At 44.4% G+C, this 22,071-nt stretch overlaps 1 protein-coding gene across 1 annotated transcript; it reads right to left on the reverse strand.

The window, feature by feature from the left end:
- Positions 1-732: 732 nt before the first annotated feature.
- LOC133139372 (tumor necrosis factor receptor superfamily member 1B-like) lies at positions 733-19,008 on the reverse strand. Its single transcript, XM_061258862.1, has 10 exons — positions 18,763-19,008; positions 11,282-11,384; positions 9,137-9,262; positions 7,868-8,023; positions 7,169-7,268; positions 5,914-6,182; positions 5,432-5,506; positions 4,905-4,942; positions 4,177-4,378; positions 733-3,004 (listed from the first exon to the last, which is right to left on the reverse strand). Exons 1-10 carry the CDS (start codon positions 18,817-18,819, stop codon positions 2,703-2,705), a joined length of 1,428 nt encoding a protein of 475 aa, XP_061114846.1. The 5' UTR covers positions 18,820-19,008; the 3' UTR covers positions 733-2,702.
- Between the last annotated feature and the right edge of the window lie 3,063 nt (positions 19,009-22,071).

Below are 22,071 nucleotides of genomic sequence, written 5' to 3' on the forward strand. Positions count from 1 at the left end.
GCGAGCTGAGCTTCTCTACGGCCGTCACTATAGCTACCGCAGAACGGTTGGACAGGAAGCCGCACTCGGGGCGTAGCCCCGCCCGTAGCCGTCTGCAGAGGGAAGACACACGCCTGCTTATCGGCCTCTCGTCGAGAAAGGCAGCACATTTCCGATCAGCGCGCAGAGATAAGAAAGACCGTAGGAAATGATGACGGGCGAGCCTGACAGGAAGTTTGAAAGACTGCCAGCTCCAGTCACTTCCTGAAAACGCTCTCTCTCTCTGTTCTTCCCGAAGCAGAGAGTTTCGTATTTTACATTAATGCCGATGACAAAAAATACATTTCCATTTTCGTATGATTTCTGAATGTAAACGTTTACAACGGTATGAACACACACACACTTTGTATGTAGTAAATATAACACAATTACTGCATCCAAATTTAAACGGGTCCTGTGAAGCACAGCAAATATGTAGACAATATTTTCAAGTCGTCTGTTTTTTTAAAACATTTGTTTTCAGTATACACGTATTCTTTCCTGTTTCCTGCCGATAACCAGTACATTTCGAGTGCACCTACAGAATGCTTGCTCTCTTCGGATAGGAGTTCTCAGATTCTCAGATCTGGGGGTTTTAGAATATGTCGGATAATATACACGTGGCTTACATTACAGTTTATCATTTAAAATGTCAACAACTGGTGCTTGTCCTTTTTGCGAAAAACTGAAGAAAAAAAGAAAAGAAAAACATGGTTTAATACGTTGTTTTGTACTTTATTTGTCATCATAGAACAACGCACAATGCTAGTTTGCATATCTGTAACCAATAAACATGTTTTTTAAATGATCAATGACTGAAGCCCTTTTTAATACTGAAAAGCTTAATTTACTGTTGTATGGCCCCCTAATGTTAAGACGCTGTTACACAAAAGTTACAAAAAGCCGTCAATACTTTATTAGGACTTGATTGTTTTGATACATTGAATCTGTTTTCAGAGGAAAAAATGTATTCATTGAGATTGAAATATTAATTAAAAGATAGTATCTAATGAACAAAAAAAATCAACTTCTTGATAACGGCTGGAAGGATGTGCAACATCATCTCCCCACCAGATGGCGCCAAAGGTCCAAATATCGCTTCCTGATCATGTTTCTTTCAGGAGAGAACCCAACTGACTACATTCAAATAATTGATTTTGCTCTATTATATACAGAGGTTAAGGTTACATGTTAAGATCTCCTAGTTAGTACATGTACTGTCAGAAGTAATCAGAAGTATATGTAAATACACAGAAAGGTGCAAATGTGATGCAGTTTCTGCAGCTTGTTTTCTGCTTTGTCCGAAACTGCAAAACTACGCTCAAGCTAACACAAACCCATCTCTCTTCGCAGAGTAGGTTTGTTCTTATTAAATACATTTGTAGCATATTTTACAAGCTGTAATTTTAAGTCATGAAATTAAATATTTAACTGGTTCACAGTACTGTAGCTTCATAATGTTTCAGTAGTCCAGTGATATACAATATAAAAATGTTTTAAAACAACGTATAACCCATCTTTCAACAGACCATGTCGACTGGATTAGGTATGATAGATACTGACACTGAATCCACAGTGGGATTTTGGTGTGCGACTGCACACAATCTTGTTCATTCGGTCATTAGACACACAGACTTTGCAAAAAGCATTCTCTCTCATGTCAGGACCAATCAGTATGGTAACAGCAATTCAGAAACTCATAAATATGACATTCAAATGCAAAAACAGGCAAATGCCATTAGTATCGACACCACATCTGTCAGAGAAAATCAACAGCACATACAGAGTGTCGTCAGTGTGCGGGCCTGAACATACTCTGTGTTCTTCCGTTACACAGTCTGGCTGAGCGAAGTCAGCTACAGCAGTTAAAAGTTCTGACCCTTCTGCCGGCAAAAGGGGTGGCCCCACTCATACCGAAAGCAAAGGCCTTTGAGGTTTGGCTCCACCGTTGCTCCAGGACTGAGTCAGCTCTGCCAGGCAGGAGGGCACGTGTTCTGGGGCCAGCACTGCGTCTCCCAGGCTGCACCACTGAGGGGCCACTTCCTGGAAATGCCCTGAGCCACAGACGGAGGGGGGGGGGGGGGGGGGTCGCTGAACAGACGCGGACGGATGAACGGACGGAGGGATCGCCTCCTCTGGCTCCCACACGCCAGGGCTCCACGCCGGGGGCGGAGCTGCCCCCTGCTGGCTGACCTCCACAGCTGCACAGTGTCACACGAGTTCAGCCGCCCGTCAGGGGTCTGGGGTCAGGGGTCAGGGGTCACAGCTGAGGTACAGCAGAGCCCCTGTCGCCCAGGTAACTGCTGATAGGGTCTGCGCCACACTTCCGGTTTTCTGGGCTGCGAATGGGGTAGGTTCATTTGGGGCTCCCCCCCGCCCCCCCCCCAACCCAAACCACAAAAAATCTGGGTGGCATGGCAACCATAAACAGCAAATAAAAAAATGTTGAGGCAAAAGGGAGGGAGGGGGGGGGGGGGGTTGCATTGCAGGTGTCAGGTATGTCATAAACCCGAATGAAAACGTTATCCTGTCATTATAGCTGCCGGTTGAAGACAGTCCCACGTTAAAGAGCACGTTCGCCCGGCATCACAGCTGCCGGTTGAAGACAGCCCCACTTTAAAGAGCACCTTCGCCTTCCCCTTGACCGCCCCCCAAACCGGGCCCCCACTGCGCCCCTCCTCTTCTCAACACACCTCCTTCCCGCTCTCCTGCACCGCCGCGCGCGCCTCCTTAGAGGGGTCCCTCCTCTCCTCCTCTTTGGAGAGGGGCAGGTCGGGGGTGGAGAGGGGCAGGTCGGGGGCGGAGAGGGGCATGTCCCGGGTGGAGAAGGGGAGGGTGGAGAGGGGCAGGTCCTGGGTGGAGGCGCTGGAGTCTGTTGTGGCGGGGCCGGTGGGGACGGGCCGCAGCTGGGTGCCGGGCGGCAGCTGGCAGCTGATGGTGGCGCTGATATTGAGCATCACCACCGGGCTGCTGGCCTGCAGGCCTTCTGCGAAGGAAGAGGAGATATACATCATTATTATATATTATATATATATTATACATCATTATTATATATTATATATATATTATACATCATTATTATATATATATTATACATCATTATTATATATTATATATATATTATACATCATTATTATATATTATATATATTATACATTATTATTATATATTATATATATATTATACATCATTATTATATATATATTATACATCATTATTATATATATATTATACATCATTATTATATATTATATATATATTATACATCATTATTATATATTATATATATATTATACATCATTATTATATATTATATATATATTATACATCATTATTATATATTATATATATTATACATAATTATTATATATTATATATATATTATACATCATTATTATATATATATTATACATCATTATTATATATTATATATATATTATACATCATTATTATATATTATATATATATTATACATCATTATTATATATTATATATATTATACATAATTATTATATATTATATATATATTATACATCATTATTATCCAGCTCACTTGGCACACATACTATTCTACACACATGCAGGTGTTCTTGTGGACGCCATACTACAGTAGAGATAAGGAAATTTGGGGGAATTTGACTCCGGGGGTGGAGTTAGGGACGACATCACTGCTCTTAGCGAATGTTTTGTGGGGGTTTTAGATACAAAAACCAGGAAGAGAACGGTGATGCGCGTGGGCCTTTAAAGGTGCAATAGGTACGATTTTTGTGTTAAGACATTATTGTAAATTACAATTGTATTGTAAAAAAGACCATTGTAAATTCCTTCGTATAATTGTAAAAGGCTCACTGACATGCTGACTCGCCCTCCGCCTGTGTTTATAGTTTATGGTCTTAAATTGGGGTTTCAAAATATGCCGTTGACGGGGTGGCACTCCGTACCCAAACATCGTCTAGCTGTACAATCATTCAAGCTCATTGGGTGAAAATTAGTCCTAATTGCCACAGCCAATGGCGTTTCATCGTCTGCGCGTTCGCAGAGAAGGGGGAGGGAAAAACAGTGTTGCGGTTCGAGCGTGTTTGTCGCCGCAATTCCTCTCTTGACCGCTAGAAGTCCGAAATGACCTGTTGTACCTTTAAAATACGTAAGTTCCCTTACCAGCACACGCCCCGCTGTGGGCAGCGACCTCGGGGTCGACCAGGGACCTGGGATCAGAGCTGGCGGAGGAAGAGGAGGAGGAGGAGGAGGAGAGGGAGAGGGAAGGGTTGCTGGAGTCCTTTTCTCCCAGCAGGCACTGCTGCTCGGGAGGCTGGGAGCGGAATGACCCCTGCAGGCCCAGTATGGAGGCACTGTGCTGGGGCTAGGGGCAGACGGGAAGCAGGGCTGCGTTAATAATAATAATAATAATAATAATACTACATTTAATTTATAGCACTTTTCAAAACACCCAAAGACACTTTACAGCAGAAGGCAGTTAGATAAATTGAAGTAAAAGTGACACAACATCAGAAGTAAAAATAAAATAAAGATAAAATAATAAGTAATTAAAGATAAGTAAAATAATATGTAATATGTAAGCACGTGAGTTTTCAGTCTAGATTTAAACATGGTCAGCGACTTCAGACTGGAACCTTCTGGTTCAGCCCACAATGTGTCTTGCACACCTGTGTAGTGTGTGTGCTGTACACCTGTGTAGTGTGTGTGCTGTACACCTGTGTAGTGTGTGTTCTGTACACCTGTGTAGTGTGTGTGCGGTACACCTGTGTAGTGTGTGTTCTGTACACCTGTGTAGTGTGTGTGCGGTACACCTGTGTAGTGTGTGTGCTGTACACCTGTGTAGTGTGTGTGCTGCACAATGTCTGCAATCCATGACACTGATAACCCACCTTGTTGCCCTCCTTCTTCATATTGTTATTTGCGTCACCTGTGAAATAGAAAAATTAAATAATTTAATTTTAACAAAGTATGAAGTATAATTACAAGAATTAAATCCTAGCAACTGCCAATTTTCATATTGTCACACAAGAAATAAAATAAAATAAAGAATCACACCTCGATTAGTGCAAATAGTACATGTAAACAGGAAGTTTACCTCAGAACAGACAGTCACACAAAGTGGCTACTACATTTTTGAGGTAGTGCCTCTTGTTTTGGAGAAGTGAGCAGCATGACAATTTACCCATGTGACAACTATGTTTGAAATGGCATTAGGAAATATGTGAAAACTGCTGTGTGAATGTGCCTTTACAAAGCTAAATGATTCATGTTTTTTTGTTTGTTTGTTAGCCAAAATTGTTGTACAGCCAGGGTTCTGGGGTGACATTGAAGCAGCTAAACGCATCATCCATGTGTGCGTGCGTAAGTGTGTCACGGTCTGACAGACAAGATGAGGGTGCTTGTTCCCACGCCTTACCTGTCCTCTTTCGGATCAAATAGACAAACAGGAACACAATCACACACCCCAGCACAGCAGCAGCCACCAGCACCCCTGCAGAAGGGGAGAAGAGCCAACCATAAGAGAGGGAGCCTCTCAAAATGGCAAACTGAAAACAGATCTTTTAGCAAAGACTCATTTCAGCCAGAACACAGGTACTTAGGCCATTTAGATCAGACTAGATTAGAAAAACATAATCCACACATATGGAGATTTGTCTTTGGCTACACATGGCCTACAACACGCATTACCAACATAGAAAAACATTAAAGACATAAACCGCATGCACTAATAAAATGCATAATACCTTAATACTCATGAAAGATCGTCCAACAAAAAGACCATACGGTAAATTGTATTCCGAGTTTTAGAAATGCGGAATGCTTACTGCACTCGGAAACGAAAGACGTCGGCTCTTGGCATCCTACGGTATTCGGCCATCTTGGCCATTTCCTACTTACCAACGATGATGCTGACAGTGTTGATCTGCTCCAGGCCTCGGGTCCTGCTCGGGTCAGGTGTGCGTGTCTCGGCGGTAGTAAACATCTTGACTGTAGTCCGGTAGCTTCTGGCTGCGGCTGCGGTGGTAGCGGTGGTGGTGGTGGTGGTGGTTGTCGTTGGGGTGGTTGCCTTTGGGCCCTCAGGGGCACGGGGCCCCGGGAACGGGCCACAGACGCTATTGGAAGTGGCATTGCCCCGGTGAAGAGTTCTCCCTCCTTGGGCTTCACAACTGCGGGAAACATTGTAAGTGTAGGTTTACACGCACGTGTGGGTTTACATATCACAACACCACACTTTTAGCATTTAGAACAGCAGAAATCCAGAAACAGATATTAGCCACGTTCCGTGACATAAACAGCAGCTGATAAATTAAAATTTAAAAAAATAATTTACGAGTGAATCGGTCATGGTGCACATGGCTAATTAGCTGATTGAGCCAGGGTACCTGGTGGCAGCAAAATCCTGCATACAGGACTGGAGTTGCTTTTGTCTAGTGTCTAAGACATATTACATTTGTACAATACATTTATACAGTACGGCTGGATATTTTACAGAAGCAGTAAAATAGCCAGTACCTGTGCTGAGTACCTTTGCCCAAGGGTACATCGGCACTGCCTCAGCTGGGAGTCAAACCGGCAACCTCTGAGTTACAAGTGCAGTTCCCCCAAACAATATACTGCAGAGTGATCACATGCACTGCAGTCTGTAAGTATTTGGGCATTTTCTGTTGTTTCGCCCTGTACTCCAACATAAATCAAACATTTAACTATGCGGTTAGATGAAGACTTTATGCTTTTATTTGAGGGTTTTTACATCCATCATGCAAGAATTATAGACGTTCTACATATAGCACTGCATACAGAAAGTTTGCTTTTGTGGGAGCCATGATTAGCCTTGTGCATGCCATAGATTATAATGTCATTTATATATAGTTATTCATAGATACTGTTGTATTGTATTAGATATAGAATTGTACTGTTGCACTCGAGGTATTCTTGCTGCCAACCGTGGTATGCTAGTTCGTAAGGTGATGTATTCTTCAAGGGTTCCAATTGCATCTGTATGGTCACTCTAGGACTCCGAACTGTACTGTCCTCAGCACACTTGTGTTCCTGTGTTCGATCTGCCCTTTGTTGTACGTCGCTCTGGATAAGAGCATCTGCTAAATGCCTGTAATGTAAGGTATGCAATGTGTGTTTGCGTGCACGCACTCACTCAGTGTGTGGTTGGCAAGTCTGACTGTAGGACCATTCGTTGGAGAACGTTCCGGCAGCGCAGGGTGAACAACTGACATCAGCGTCCTCGGAATCGGCCTCTGCATCATAAACGAAAACGAAACGAAAACATGAAAACCAACCCGTCCATCACGACATTCCTACAATCTCACACACAGACATTTCGGTCATAAGATTTACCAATAAAAGTATGACAGTTTTGTGTCATTTCACATAACAACTTGGCATCATCTGTTACGCCATCTTGTTACATCTTCTTATGCCTTGTGTATGGTAAATATATAGCGCCTTTATCCAAACGCTGTACAATTGATGCTTCTCATTCACCCATTCATACACACACTCACACACCAACGGCGACTGGCTGCAATGCAAGCCACCAACAAGCTCGTCAGGAGCATTCGGGGGTAAGGTGTCTTGCTCAGGGACACTTCGACACACCCAGGACGGGATCGAACCGGCAACCCTCCAACTGCCAGACGACTGGTCTTACTGCCTGAGCCAATGAGACGACTGCTCTTACCGCCTGAGCCAATGAGACAACTGCTCTTACCGCCTGAGCCAATGAGACGACTGCTCTTACCGCCTGAGCCAATGTCGCCCCATTATATGACATAACGCCAAAGTATTATCAAAAAAGATAAGAGGATACCGAGGAGACGTTAGCACTGGGACGTACCCTCAGGGGAGACCCCCTGTCCTGGGGGGCAGGTGGTGAGCTCTGTGCACTCCACACAGGAGCCGCGTTCTCGGATGTAGCAGTACGTGCCCGGTCTGCACACACACTTGGCGTTAGACGAGGCGGTGCAGTCTTCCTCGTATACCAGGCCCCAGTCTGCCAAGAAACACATGCCACAAATCAGACCTGTGCGCAACAAGCACCAGGAATGCATGAAGCATGCAAGTATACGTGGACACACACACACACACACACACACACACACACACACACACCATTAGAAGTACACTAATGCATGCATACATACACACACACACACACACACACACACACCATTAGAAGTACACTAATGCATGCATACATACACACACACACACACACACACACACACACACACCATTAGAAGTACACTAATACATGCATACACACACACACACACACACACACACACACACTCACACTCACACACTCACACACTCACACACTCACACACTCACACACTCACACACACACACACACACACACACTGACACACACACACACATATACACACACACTCTCTCACACACACACACACACACACACACACACACCATTAGAAGTACACTAATACATGCATACACACACACACACACTCACACACTCACACACACACACACACACACACACACACACATACACACACACACTCACACACACCATTAGAAGTACACTAATACTTGCATACACACACACACACCATTAGAAGTACACTAATACTTGCATACACACACACACACACACACACACCATTAGAAGTACACTAATACATGCATACACACACACACACACCATTAGAAGCACACTAATACATGCATACACACACACACACACACACCATTAGAAGCACACTAATACATGCATACACACACACACACACACACACCATTAGAAGTACACTAATGCATGCATACACACACACACACACACCATTAGAAGTACACTAATACATGCATACACACACACACACACATACACACACCATTAGAAGTACACTAGTTAATGTGTACACACACACGCACACATGCACACAAACACCAATAGAAGCACACTAGTGCAGGTGTACACACACACACACACACACACACACACACACACACAGAAAACAACTATTGTTCATTTAAGGGTCTGACTGGTGTTCAACACCATATAAACAAAAATAACTTGACAGGATTAAAACACAGAAATGGCAGCCTGGTAATAAATGCAACTGGTCGAAATGCCACCTACCTCTTCGGCACGTCCTACACCGTATGCAACTCTTGGCATAATTAACCTCCTCCAAGTAGGTTCCCTTTTTGCACTCCTCGCAGACGGTGTTCGCGGTTGCACTGCAGACACTCTTCACATAAGACCCTGCGTAAACATGATCCAAGGATTATGCCTTCCCTTTCTGCAAGGACGATTTATACGGTTTTATACTAACAGAGCAAGTGAACTTCCCTAAAGCAGACACCCTTTCCTCTTTGTTTACTCATACAGTGAGAAACCACAGGCAGTTACATGCAGTGAGAAAACCACAGACAGTTATAGGTGCACTGTATACGGAAAGTGCCACTGTCGGGAATTGAACCCACAACCACGGGGGGGGGGGGGGGGGGGGGGTCTTATATGGTATTATATGGGACGACAGTCAGCCACCGTACTATCGACAGACTCACCCGGACCTTTTTTTCATTTTTGAAATGTTACATTCAGAACTGGGAAATGTATGAACAATGAACAGACGTGAGGTAGAATTACCAGCCATGTAACTGGGTCCCACCCGGGTTTAGGATAAACAACTCTTTCCTCCTCTCCACGGGGCCTACAATCCATCTATTGAGCTGCAGGAATTCCTCAGCTCCCGGTGAAACTCATGTTACATAACTTCAGCTCAAGGGAATAACAGAAGTGAAAGAAAGCCCCAGCTCCTCTAAGCCTTCTGCCACGCTGCCACTTCCGCACAGCGACTGTACCTTCACGTCGGGGGGGGTTTACAGCGAGAGACGAGAACATTCGCAGGGGAACGCACGCGGGAGCACTCCGCCGAGCGCGGTTCGGGGTTGGCGGGGCGTGGAGGAGGACGCGTTTTGCGCGGCGTCATCCGCCTCGCCCCGAGAGCGCGAACGTGCTCGGCACATCCTGTGTGGAATGCCCCGACCTCACGCCTCGCGCCGGGCCCAGGAAGCCGGCGGGCACCTCCCCTCCTCCCCTCCCCCCCCCCCCCCCCGTCTCACGCTGCGCTTCGCTCCGGGACGCAGTCTGCGCGGCGCTCTCCACTTCTCACGGAACGAACAAAAAACAAAACAACTTTACGGAAAAATGCGCTCGCGCCGCTCCCGGTTCGGGTGGCCGTTGTCACGTGTCCGTCGCCATCGGTTACGGGACGGCCCGGTGACGACGGTGGCGGCAAAGTAAACACAAAAAAGAAAACTCGAAAAAAATTGTGATGCATTACCAAATACCTTGGCTTTTGTTTCTATTTTGTTTCATGAAGCTTTACGTTTATACTCACAGTGAATCACTGCATTGTAGCCCTCCTAGGTCCCTCCCGCAGAGGAGAAGGTTTTTCTGTGTGTGGCATAGACTCAGTAACATAATTTTGCTAGGTGGGTCCTAGGCCTGAGTTGAGCCATGCTTCCATTTACAGATTAAAATAACTTGCTATTTCATTAATATTCATTCACTCATTCATTATCCTAACCCGCTTATCCTGATCAGGGTCGCAGGGGGGCTGGAGCCTATACCAGCATACTTTGGGCGAAAGGCAGGAATACACCCTGGACAGGTCGCCAGTCCATCGCAGGGCACACACGCCATTCACTCACACACTCATACCTACGGGCAATTTAGACTCTCCAATCAGCCTAACCTGCATGTCTTTGGACTGTGGGAGGAAACCGGAGTAACCAGAGGACACCCACGCAAACACGGGGAGAACATGCAAACTCCACACAGAGAGGCCCCGGCCGACGGGGATTCGAACCCAGGACCTCCTTTCTGTGAGGCGGCAGTGCGACTCACAGCACCATCCGTGCCGCCCCATTTCATTAATATTTAAAATAATAATAATAATAATAATAATAATAAATACAGTGGTGCAAATACTGTACATGAATATCCATAAAATTTGGCAGGTTGGAATGAAGCATTTCAGCTTCAATGGTACAGAGCCAGGAGCCAGGGTTTTCACGGTTCAGAACATGGAGCCACGCCATTTTACAGTTTAGATCTCGGAGATAGGGACTTTAATAGCTCACAACATGGAGCCCGGACTTTCACCGTTTTGACTGTGGAGCCAGGATTTCCACTGTCCAGAAGATGGGGAGCCCGTGTTTAATCAGCAGAGGGGGGGGGTAAGGAAGGCACACTTCACTGGCACTGGGCCCTTACCTGGCGCACACCTGGTGCAGCAGGCTTTCAACGTTTCTTCGAAATATGCGTCAGGGTCCCCGCACCGGCCGGAAGAGTCCGGAGGGTAGGGCAGCGAAAGCACCTGCAAAGGACACAGGAGTGAGGTCACAGTGGCACACGGCACCAGGAGCACAGACCAGGTTATAACCATTCAATTAAAACAGATGATTATTATTAATTATTTTATTTTTTTTACACCTCAGGCTATAACAATGAACATTTCTTGCATGAGTGCAGGCCTTTGCAGGACTGAGCAGCACAGAGGGCTGTTGGCACGTGCCACAATGATGACTTACACACACAGAAACACGCCCTTTCCCATTCGCGTCTGCAAAATGGTATCAACGTAACGTAATGGGTTTATTTTCTTTCATTGTTCCACGGAAAAGAGGAGTGCCCAGCTGCCTGACGCCAAAGCAGGAAATGCCAGAAAAGGAAGAACTAAAACTAAAAAGGTCAAAGGAGTGTTTCTCTGTGTGTAATTGGAACGCATTGTTCAACCTCATCTTAGCTTAGGTCACTAAATGTTTTTACACGCAAATACCACCTATATCCCACAACACTAGACTGTGAAGTGAAGACAGCCCTGCTTTTAAACAGAACATTAAAATGGTAAAAAGAGTTCCCTGGTCTGGATCACATTCTGACGATGCTCATGAGGGCCATGTTAGTACAGGTCTACTTTCATCATTGAACATTAAACATCGGGGAACGTAATCATGGAATTAAAATCTTGAGACAAAAATGAAAAAAACCTGACTTAATGGCTCTGGTTTATCACCCATCCGTCCAATAGGGCAACGTTTACAAGACGGTCATTGAGATAAATAACATGTCATGTAATAAGTACTGTGAACAACGAACCCACCACCCCCGATGCCCAACACATCTTCTCAAGTTCCGGGTCTTTGAAGTCTCACCAAACAGGCTATTTGCCCAATTCATGTTTAGCCATTGTCACACCACAGCACAGCATCGGCATGGTTGGAGAAGGGAAGCATTGCTGGGCCGAATGGCCCGTTCTTGTCATCATGTTATGTCAGTTGTAGCCTAGTGGCTAAGGTACATGACTGGGGTGGTCCAAGCCCCAGTGTAGTCACAATAAGATCGGCACAGCTGCTGCAGTTGGGTCCTTGAGCAAGGCCGTTAATCCCCTGCTTAGTCGAATCAACTGAAAGTCACTTTGGATAAAAGTTTCAGCTAAATAACAATTGCTCACCCAATCAGAGGCTTCCCCATTCTCACCCTTATTTAAGAACAACTGCCCATAAAAGTCACACCTCATGCGAGTGAGTCACTTTCATCACTAAAGCCATGATGTTTTTTTCACTACAGTCTGCGTTCAGTCATGAGTGAAAGCAAAGAGGAACGCTTTACTAGGCCCAAGCATGAACAAAAACATTGATACAAAATTTCCATTGTGACTGTGACTCGCTAATGTTTTTGCAATTTTCCGTTTTTGCAATTCTTAGGCCTGGGCAAGAGCACATCGTACACTAAAAATGTAATAATGGGTATTTAAAGGGATTCCCATGAGTCAGCAACCCAAGAAAAAAAAGAAAAAAGAAAAAAAAAATGCTTCTGCTTTTGAAAACACATGCTGGTTGTAGGCTACGTTCTGTTTAGATACACCTACATTTCAGACACGCAGCACCGTGTGGACGCCTGTTAAAGACAGCGCGACTGTGTGCAGCGCAGAAGCTCGACCGACATACTGCCCACTCACCCCCCCCCCGACTTTCATTTCCTCTTATCAAAGCGTTTGCTCTGGATAAAAACGCGGTTTCCCTTTCTCAAAATTGAAACCCGACCTACCGTTTGAAATATTTTTAAAAGGCAGTGAAAAACATAAGGCAGTCAAAACTGTTTCGGAAGATAAGAAAGTCGCTACGGACACCGGTTACTACAAGCGGCACCTCCCTCCCGTGTTTATGAAAAGCCGGAAATTGCGGACAGTCTTGACAGCCTTACGAGAAGTCAATGTCAAGAGGGCTTCGTGTTAATGTCCTGTAATGGGACAACCAAACAAACACATCCGCACCGCAAGTGATTGCCAATATTAGCTGAGCGTGTGCTCATTAAACTAGGCCTGTGTCAGTGACCCTGTGGGTCGATGCGACCTGATAAGACGTCTGGAAACTTGATGCATTTCCACCCGTTTAAACATACATGGCGTATACCCTCTGACCTGAATTCAGTGTCTGTCAGTGGGGCAGTTTCCATGGCAACAACAGAGCACAGAACAGTAGCACTCAGCACGTGAATGAATGCTGCTCCCCTCCATTTTACAATCTTACTCACCAACCCCTGGTCGTTCAGAATGTCAATAATGCGTACAGCTTAAATAAATCCTTTTGTGAGTCCTGAATCCTAATTTCAGAGTCTCACTGAGGACCACTGGTATAAGGATTACAGGGGCAAAAACACGCTGGCTTATTGAGTCCTTGTACATGCAACGACTGTACAACAGTCTTGGGTATGCTGACCTTCCCAGCTTAGAAAGACTTATTATTTGTACATTACATTAGATTACATTATTGGCATTTGGCAAACGCTCTTATCCAGAGCGACGTACAGTTGATTAGACTAAGCAGGAGACAATCCACCCCTGAAGCAATGCAGGGTTAAGGGCCTCGCTCAAGGGCCCAATGGCTGTGCGGGTCTTATTGTGGCTACACCAGGATTAGAACCGCTGACCTTGCGTGTCCCAGTCATTTGCCTTGACCACTACGCTACAGGCCGCCATGTACATCTGTTCATGCAGCATATGATAATCTGTACGATTTAACAGTACATTTCGGCTGAATACTTTGAAACCTGTGTGATGTGTAAAACATTTCTACAGTGATGGTAACATCACCAATAGTGTGAAACACAGGAGTCTGGTCTCTTGTACATGACCTACATCAGGCATGTCCCAAGTTTTTTCAACAAATTACTCTGTTTTAACAATGAACAAATGACTATTCAAATAATTACAACGAAATGGTGAATGGTAAATGGTTGGCATTTATATAGCGCCTTTATCCAAAGCGCTGTACAATTGATGCTGCTCATTCACCCATTCATACACACACTCACACACCGACCGCGATTGGCCGCCATGCAAGGCGCCAACCAGCTCGTCAGGAACATTTGGGGGTTGGGTGTCTTGCTCAGGAACACTTCGACACAGCCCGGGCGGGGAATCGAAACCGGCAACCCTCCGACTGCCAGACGACTGCTCTTACTGCCTGAGCCATGTCGCCCCCCCGCCCCCCGAAATCCTGATACAGATCAGCCCTTCTTCCGGCTGATCTACATGGAGATTCACAGATTCCCAGCTTTTAAGGCACGTCAACAAACTTAACAGCAACTTCCATTTCGTTAATAATCCACCAACTCCCGTGCAGAGTAGGAGTCCTTGGGCAGGACAGCCAAAGATAGCTCTGCGTTTTATGAGGTTTTATGAAGGTGACGCATGATACAATACGCATAACTGATATGGGGCGATAATACACAAGACATGCCCTGACACGGGCTCATAACACAAATCAGAGCCTCATCCAAATTCCAAAGGCCAGGAGACAAGCTGTTAAAAACATAAACAAGAAACTGCCGTATCCACCTGCAACCTTATAGAAATGCGGTAAAAACACCAGCAGGTGAGCGAAAGCAGGTTCTGCACAGGCTTCTGGCTTGCATTCATTTACATTACATTACAGTCATTTAGCAGACGCTCTCATCCAGAGCGACGGACAACAAAGTGCAAGTCAATATCATTATTGATTATCAGTATTCATAGAATATCATCGATCATTGAACTGAATATCAGTTGAATTGAATATCATTGAATAACCGCCAATCAGATCATCGCCCAGCTTCACCTACAGGACCCATACACAGGCGCACGCACACAGACTCCACAGAACAAAAACGTTTACAATACTGAGGATGCTTTTAGCACAGTCTCTACTAGCCTAAAGCTAACTCAATTCATGTACTTCTGTTTACTGCTGTAATACTGTACACTGTAAACCTGACTGAGACAACATCTGTTGGTCCACGTGTTACAACATGGTCACGAGCGCGTAGGAACAGGGTTGTCACATGACCAGAGTAATCCTTGTTTCGCAAAATAGAAAGGGACCAAAGAAGAACTAGGAGTTTCTATTTTTCATTTATTTTGTGAAGCTCAGAAAGGGGCAATGTTTTTGTATTTACTTCCTGCTGCCTAAGAGACTCCTGGCCTTAAAAACACACCAATGTGCTTTTACAGGAAGTCGTCTTGAAAAATTTTTTAATAAGGGAAGATTTGTCACCATGATAAATTTAAGCTTAAAAAACAGAAGCTGCAAAGAAAACGTTGAAAAAAAAAAAAACCATTTATCCTCATTGCACCGAAAACTGTGCGTGTGAGACTGGGCCTTGTACGGAGGTCTCACGGGTAACTTGGTGAATCATTCCCACCATTAGTCATTTATTCACACTGGCCTTTTCATTTCGACAAGGTCGAACTGAGAATTAGCATGAAAGATCAGTTGCGCAAGAAATTACAAAGAAAAATCATGACAAAAATCTAAAATAAAAAGGTTTCAGGACTCCAGTCTGCAGCCTCCCACTCCCCCTTATTGAAGGGTGTTTATGCAGATGTCCTGCGAGATGATACCCATTTCTAGGAAGCTCTGGAACTCCCTCCACACACACTAACCATCAGCTCCGCTGTACCACCACGGCTGTAATTCTATTTATATTACCACCATGGGCATTAGAGCCTTCCTGGCATCCGTCACACACACCCAACCACCACCACCACCACCACACACCACCACCTCCCGCCACAGCCCATAACCAGGCTCAATGGAGACCTTCCAATCATAAGGTTCTGACCGACACTATACACACAGCGAGCACTTTATTCGGTATTTATTAGACTTTTTTTTTTTTACTTATTGGTCTTCCACCGCCGTGGCCTATCCGCTTAAGAGTTGTGATGCGTTGGGAGGAGTGAGATGCTGTTCTGCATACCATCATTGTAATGTGTGGTTATTAGCGTTACTGTCACCTTCCTGTCAGCTTTGACCAGTCTGGCTCCACAGACGTCTCTCATTAACAAGGTATTTTTGCCCGCGGAACTGCAGCTTACTGGATTGTTTCTGGATTCTCTGCAAACTCTAGGGACTGTTGTGTGTGAAAATCCCAGATCAGCAATTTCACATTTCTTCACGATTCTGACATTTGGTCTGAAAAACAGCTGAACCTCTCAACCATGTCTGCATGCATTAAAAAAATGCTGCCACATGATTGGCAGATTAAATATTTACATATTAAAATATTAACAAGCTAGTGCACAGGTCTACCTAATAAAGTGCTCAGTGAGTGTCTATGTGTGAAGTTTTACACAAAAGTACGGTTTAAAAGTATGAAAAAAAGAGGTTATATTGAGGCCTATTCACACTGGTATCGTCTAAGCTACGCATCTCAAAACCTCTCGGCACAGACAGAAGCCCATAATTTCCTAGGTCACAAAATGGCAGCCGTGATGATTTTTGCATATGAATCCTGAGTCACGGCATTTACTGACAGAAATGCCAGTCGATCCAGGGGACAGCCATGGGGACTCCCTGAGCCAGCAGCAACGGGATTCCTAAGAAGCGTTCCCACCCAGCGACCTTCACGCTTCCCTTTTTCAGTGGATCCAGGACCAAGCCACAACTACAGTGCCAGTAACCTTTTCCAACTTTCAATTCCTTGTAAAAATGTCCATGACCCATTCATCTGAGCACTGATTGCGAGAACTGAGTCAGCACAGGGATTCTAAAAGCAGGGGTTGTCAAACTCCAGTCCTCCAGGACTTTTATCCAAAGTGAGTCAAGAAACTTAGATGATTAGACTAAGCAGGGTACAATACGCTCTGGAGCAATGTGGGGTTAAGGGCTGTGCTCAAGCACCCAACGGCTCCATGGATCTTATGGTGGCTACACCGGGCTTGAACGACCAACCTTCCGGGTCCCAGTCATGCACCTTAGGCTACTGGCTGCAAATAGATGTGGTTTCTCCATCATTTCTGGTGTCAGCATTAACAAAAGAACCGTAACTGAGATTGAATGGCTCACCGCAAACATGGAGTTTAGATTTACAGTGAATTAAAACAGGATTGTACGCAGGTAACTTACATAGGATTGCACCCAGACAATAACGTATGCAAGTCCCAAACAAGAACAATGATCCGTAAACAGTCTGTGTAGCCTACAAACGACTATACGCTCAGATGATATTATGAAGAGAAAAAATGGATGCGTTCCAATACAATTTCTCCCCAGTTCAAAATCAACCGGCACGTCAACCCCCAGCCTCACTGCTCATTAAGACTGCTTGATGTGGGTAGTTCAAAAGAACAAGTAGTACATTTACATGTCAGTGATAGGGTCTGCATACATCCAGCTCACGCACTATATTACTGCTGACGTCACGAAACAAGGCACCAAACGTAAGGCTGTATAAAAATACTGCCAACTCGGCAGCGCGCCAGTTGGAATAACACGACACATCAATGTTCCCGAAACTGAATTGCGCCATGCAGTTACTCAAAATCATGCCAGTCTAACAGCAGTTGCACTACTTCTTACAGTATGCACAAGAAAACCCAGAAAAGGTTGCCTAACGAGAACAATTCATGACCGTGTCCCTAATTCTGACTTCAGAAATGCTGTCTTAACTACTCTATCATTTTCTATTATATGCAACGTTTAATCTATTGCAATACCAGTTCTTGAACGTTATCTTTGCAGTGTGCAAAGTGTTTCCTTTTCCTTGCCGGATGCCTAACCCAAATTCCTTATAGCCAACATTCCGGGAGTCCAACAGTGCAAGCTCTCTGTTAAGTTAAGTTAAGTTAAATTAAGTTAAATGCTATTTTTACTTATTTCTTTTTCAATTCTTTCAATGTTATTTTCTATCCCGCTGATCGTTCGTCGATTCCCACCCATTAAGGTGATCGTTTGAGATAAGCATGGTTCTGAGAATGCAGGTTAAAACATGTAAAACGCACTTCAAAACCATCATAACGCAGCAACTATGAGAAGTCTGACCTTAGTAACCGGACATACTGCAATATATAGGGTCTCAGTAATTATATAATTAAAGAAAAATAAATACATACTTAAACTACAATTAATAGCGTCGAAACACTGAATAGCCCTATGGTCCTGTTAGTATTCAAGTTGACACCCATTTAATACAGTTTTGTCACTGCTTTTAAGCGAACATTCCAGCAAAGAAAAGCTTTTTCGAAATGAAAACCAGTTTTTATTCATGCTTACACAGCACCAAAGAACGGAAACTGCGAACTGCAAGCACCAAACAAACAGCGTGAGACTCAAGAAGAGCATCACAGACAATTAATACACTCTTACGAAAACAACAGCAGCCTTATAGAACTTCTCACGCGAATCAATTAGGAACAAGAGAAAAGCCCTCACCTTGTTCTCTGCAAGATGCATCACGACAGCAATAAGTAAGTACTTGATCCAAAACATGGTTTGAGCTAATGAAATGTTTTCTTCAAGATAACGCTCCACCTCAACAAAGGGCGTCGGTAATTCGATTACAGAATGTTTTTTTGTTGAATGGGACAATTTTGAAAACAACGAACTTCAGACGACGGAGCCTCAGTCAGTTGGCTCGATGAACTTCGTTCGTTGACTTGCTACGAAGACGACGCACACAACCCGCCCACTTTTCTTGCTTCCGTATAGGCAATATTGGCAAAAGGGCAAGTCAGCAAAACATTTAAGCTCAACAGAATTTCATTTCTTGAATAAAATTGACAGCCTACATAGGTGGCTAGTTGCAGAAGGTTGGCCATTGTGATTTGAACACTTTGGATTACATTGCTTGACAAAAACAATGGCTACTCCATCGTGTAGGTCGGCTATCCTGTAATTCCATCCATCCACCCATTATCTTAACCCGCTTATCCTGAACAGGGTCGCAGGAGGGCTGGAGCCTATCCCAGCATACATTGGTTATTTTATTGGTTGTTATAATTTCTTACAATTTAAAATCTTTTTTCTTTTTTAAAACACACTCAATAACCCAAAATAATCATTTTAACAAAAACAAGCACTACTTTCAAAACTAGACAACAATTCTAAATTGAATGAAACATAACTTTAAACAAAGGTGTGCAAACAGATGATTAAACAAATGAAAAACAAGTCTTATCAAATCATATCAAAACAAAAGGAAAGCAACAAAGTGAGTTTTTAAGAAAACCCAAAGCGGGTAAGGATATTTAAAAAAGGGGTCCATCTTGCTCGGGTTCAGCAGGTGTTGAGGACCTCTTGCCCCTCTTGGCCCTCCAGCATACATTGGGCGAAAGGCAGGAATACACCCTGGACAGGTCGCCAGTCCACCGCAGGGCACACACTCAATTCATACACTCATACCTATGGGCAATTTAGACTCTCCAATCAGCCTAACCTACATGTCTTTGGACTATGGGAGGACATCGGACTTCCCAGGAGGAAACCCACACGAACATGGGGGGAACATGCAAACTCCACATGGAGAGGACCGGGCCGACTTGGATTCGAACCCAGTACCTCCTTACTGTGTGGTGCCAGTTCCCACAGCACCATCCGTGCCATCGGTTTGGATCGGGGAAAGCTGGTTACGGTTGCGCAAGTAACCTATTTAAATAAATGCGATTGTGGCAAGATTATTTTCTGAATAGGTCTGAATGAATGAAGCCAAATTCTGTCAATGTGACACGTTTTTCTGAGAGTACACACCCCTTCTCCTTCATGGAATTGTAAGTGCTATTCTATCCATCTGAAAAGGGGGGACATCGTGGTTCTTATCTACAACGCCTACATAAATATTGTCTTACGGTCAAATGGCTTTCTGATTTCCCATCAGAAACGTTAGACTGTACATGTGAAAATAGATTGAGGCACTGGGCATGGGGAACATCCATCCATCCATCCATCCATTATCTTAACCCACTTATCCTGAACAGGGTCGCAGGGGGGCTGGAGCCTATCCCAGCATACATTGGGCGAAAGGCAGGAATACACCCTGGACAGGTCGCCAGTCCATCGCAGGGCACACACACCATTCACTCACACACTCAGACACTCAGACACTCATACCTAGGGCAATTTAGACTCTCCAAACAGCCTAACCTGCATGTCTTTGGACTGTGGGAGGAAACCCATGCAAACACGGGGAGAACATGCAAACTCCACACAGAGAGGCCCCGGCCGACGGGGATTCAAACCCAGGACCTCCTTGCTGTGAGGCAGCAGTGCTACCCACTGCACCATCCGTGCCGCCGGGCATGGGGAACAGAGAAAAAAAACTTCTAAATGAATTTCAGAGCTTGAACAGCTCTTTAAGGCTGACCAGAAGAGTCATTATTTTTGTTTTGTGCTTCCTGCGCTAAAAATTAATGAAGTTATGAATCATGTACATATCACCATGGAACAATTGAGAAATAATTCATTTAAAAAAGATGGAACATGAAAACATTCATCTTGAACTAGCAGTTCCGATGAACCTAATCACAACTGAGTCTTTAGAAGAAGGAAATACGACTCGACAATTTTGAAACCCATTTTGCTCTTAGTATGATTCATTTATTAGAGCAGCATCAAATTCTTCAAGTGAAACTTTATCGCTGTCAGGTTCTGAGTCACGGTCACGTGACGGTTCGGCTCCGTTGCTGTTCGTCGACAGGGGAAATGTGAAAATGTGACTGATTACGGCATGAGCCGTTCAGAGCCTGCCCTCCCTTCCTGTCACTCTACAATGCGACCCTGCAGCTTCTGAGAACCTGTTAAACCAGCGCATTTCCTGAAATTACAGCCGCAAATACTGTCACAAACAATTTCACATTCACAGTTGTCTACATACAGGCACATAGCCTGTATGCAGCATGCGTGCATTCACACCAGAATCTATGTGCGAGTGTGGACACACACACACGCGCGCGCACACACACGCGCACAATGTGCTAGGTGAGAACAATCTAGGACCCTCAACACCTTTTAACAACCGCAGAACAACCACGGACATTTTTGCCCCTTTCAATGCAATAGCCTTTTGAATTTCAACATGCACAGAAATAAGGTCGATAGATATTTTTGACAAAAATGAGTTCGTGCCATATAGACGTTTGTATAGCGCCCTGAATAGGCTACACGTGTACAGTAAAGTTTTATACGAAAATACTGTTTAGAAGTATGAAACAATGCTATATTTAAAAGCTTGGAATATTTGCAGCTTAATATCTCAAAACTACTCAGAACGCAGGTAGAACCTTCTACTTCTCATCTCATGATTTGGTAAATTACGAGCATGAACCGGCCGAATGGCCTTCTCCTGTTTTTATCTTTTGACCTTTAAAGTTACCATCAGCCCACGCATACAGTAATCGCCTGTATAAATAGTGCTTGTGTTTTTCCTTCCCGGGGCCGCTTGATTGCCGACACCCTCAATCAAATCCCATACTAAACAGAATAGAAACTGTACGAAATGAAACAAGGAAATAAACGAGGAAAATTGTCAACTTTGCATCGTTTAATTCAGCCGTTTTTATTCATCATGTCACGCTTCTGAGAAATCTTCTGTAACGACTTAAGTAACAAAAGGTCTGATGTGCCTCAAACATGAAAGTAATTTTGTCTTGGCAGTGGCCCAGTGGTGTAAAAACAACCTACGCACATGGGCGAGTGCATCTTGCTCATACCCCTAGGTTTCAAACTCACTAAAACAAAATGCACCAA

Source organism: Conger conger, chromosome 10 (genome assembly GCF_963514075.1).
Source record: "Conger conger chromosome 10, fConCon1.1, whole genome shotgun sequence".
Taxonomy (NCBI): Eukaryota; Metazoa; Chordata; class Actinopteri; order Anguilliformes; family Congridae; genus Conger; species Conger conger.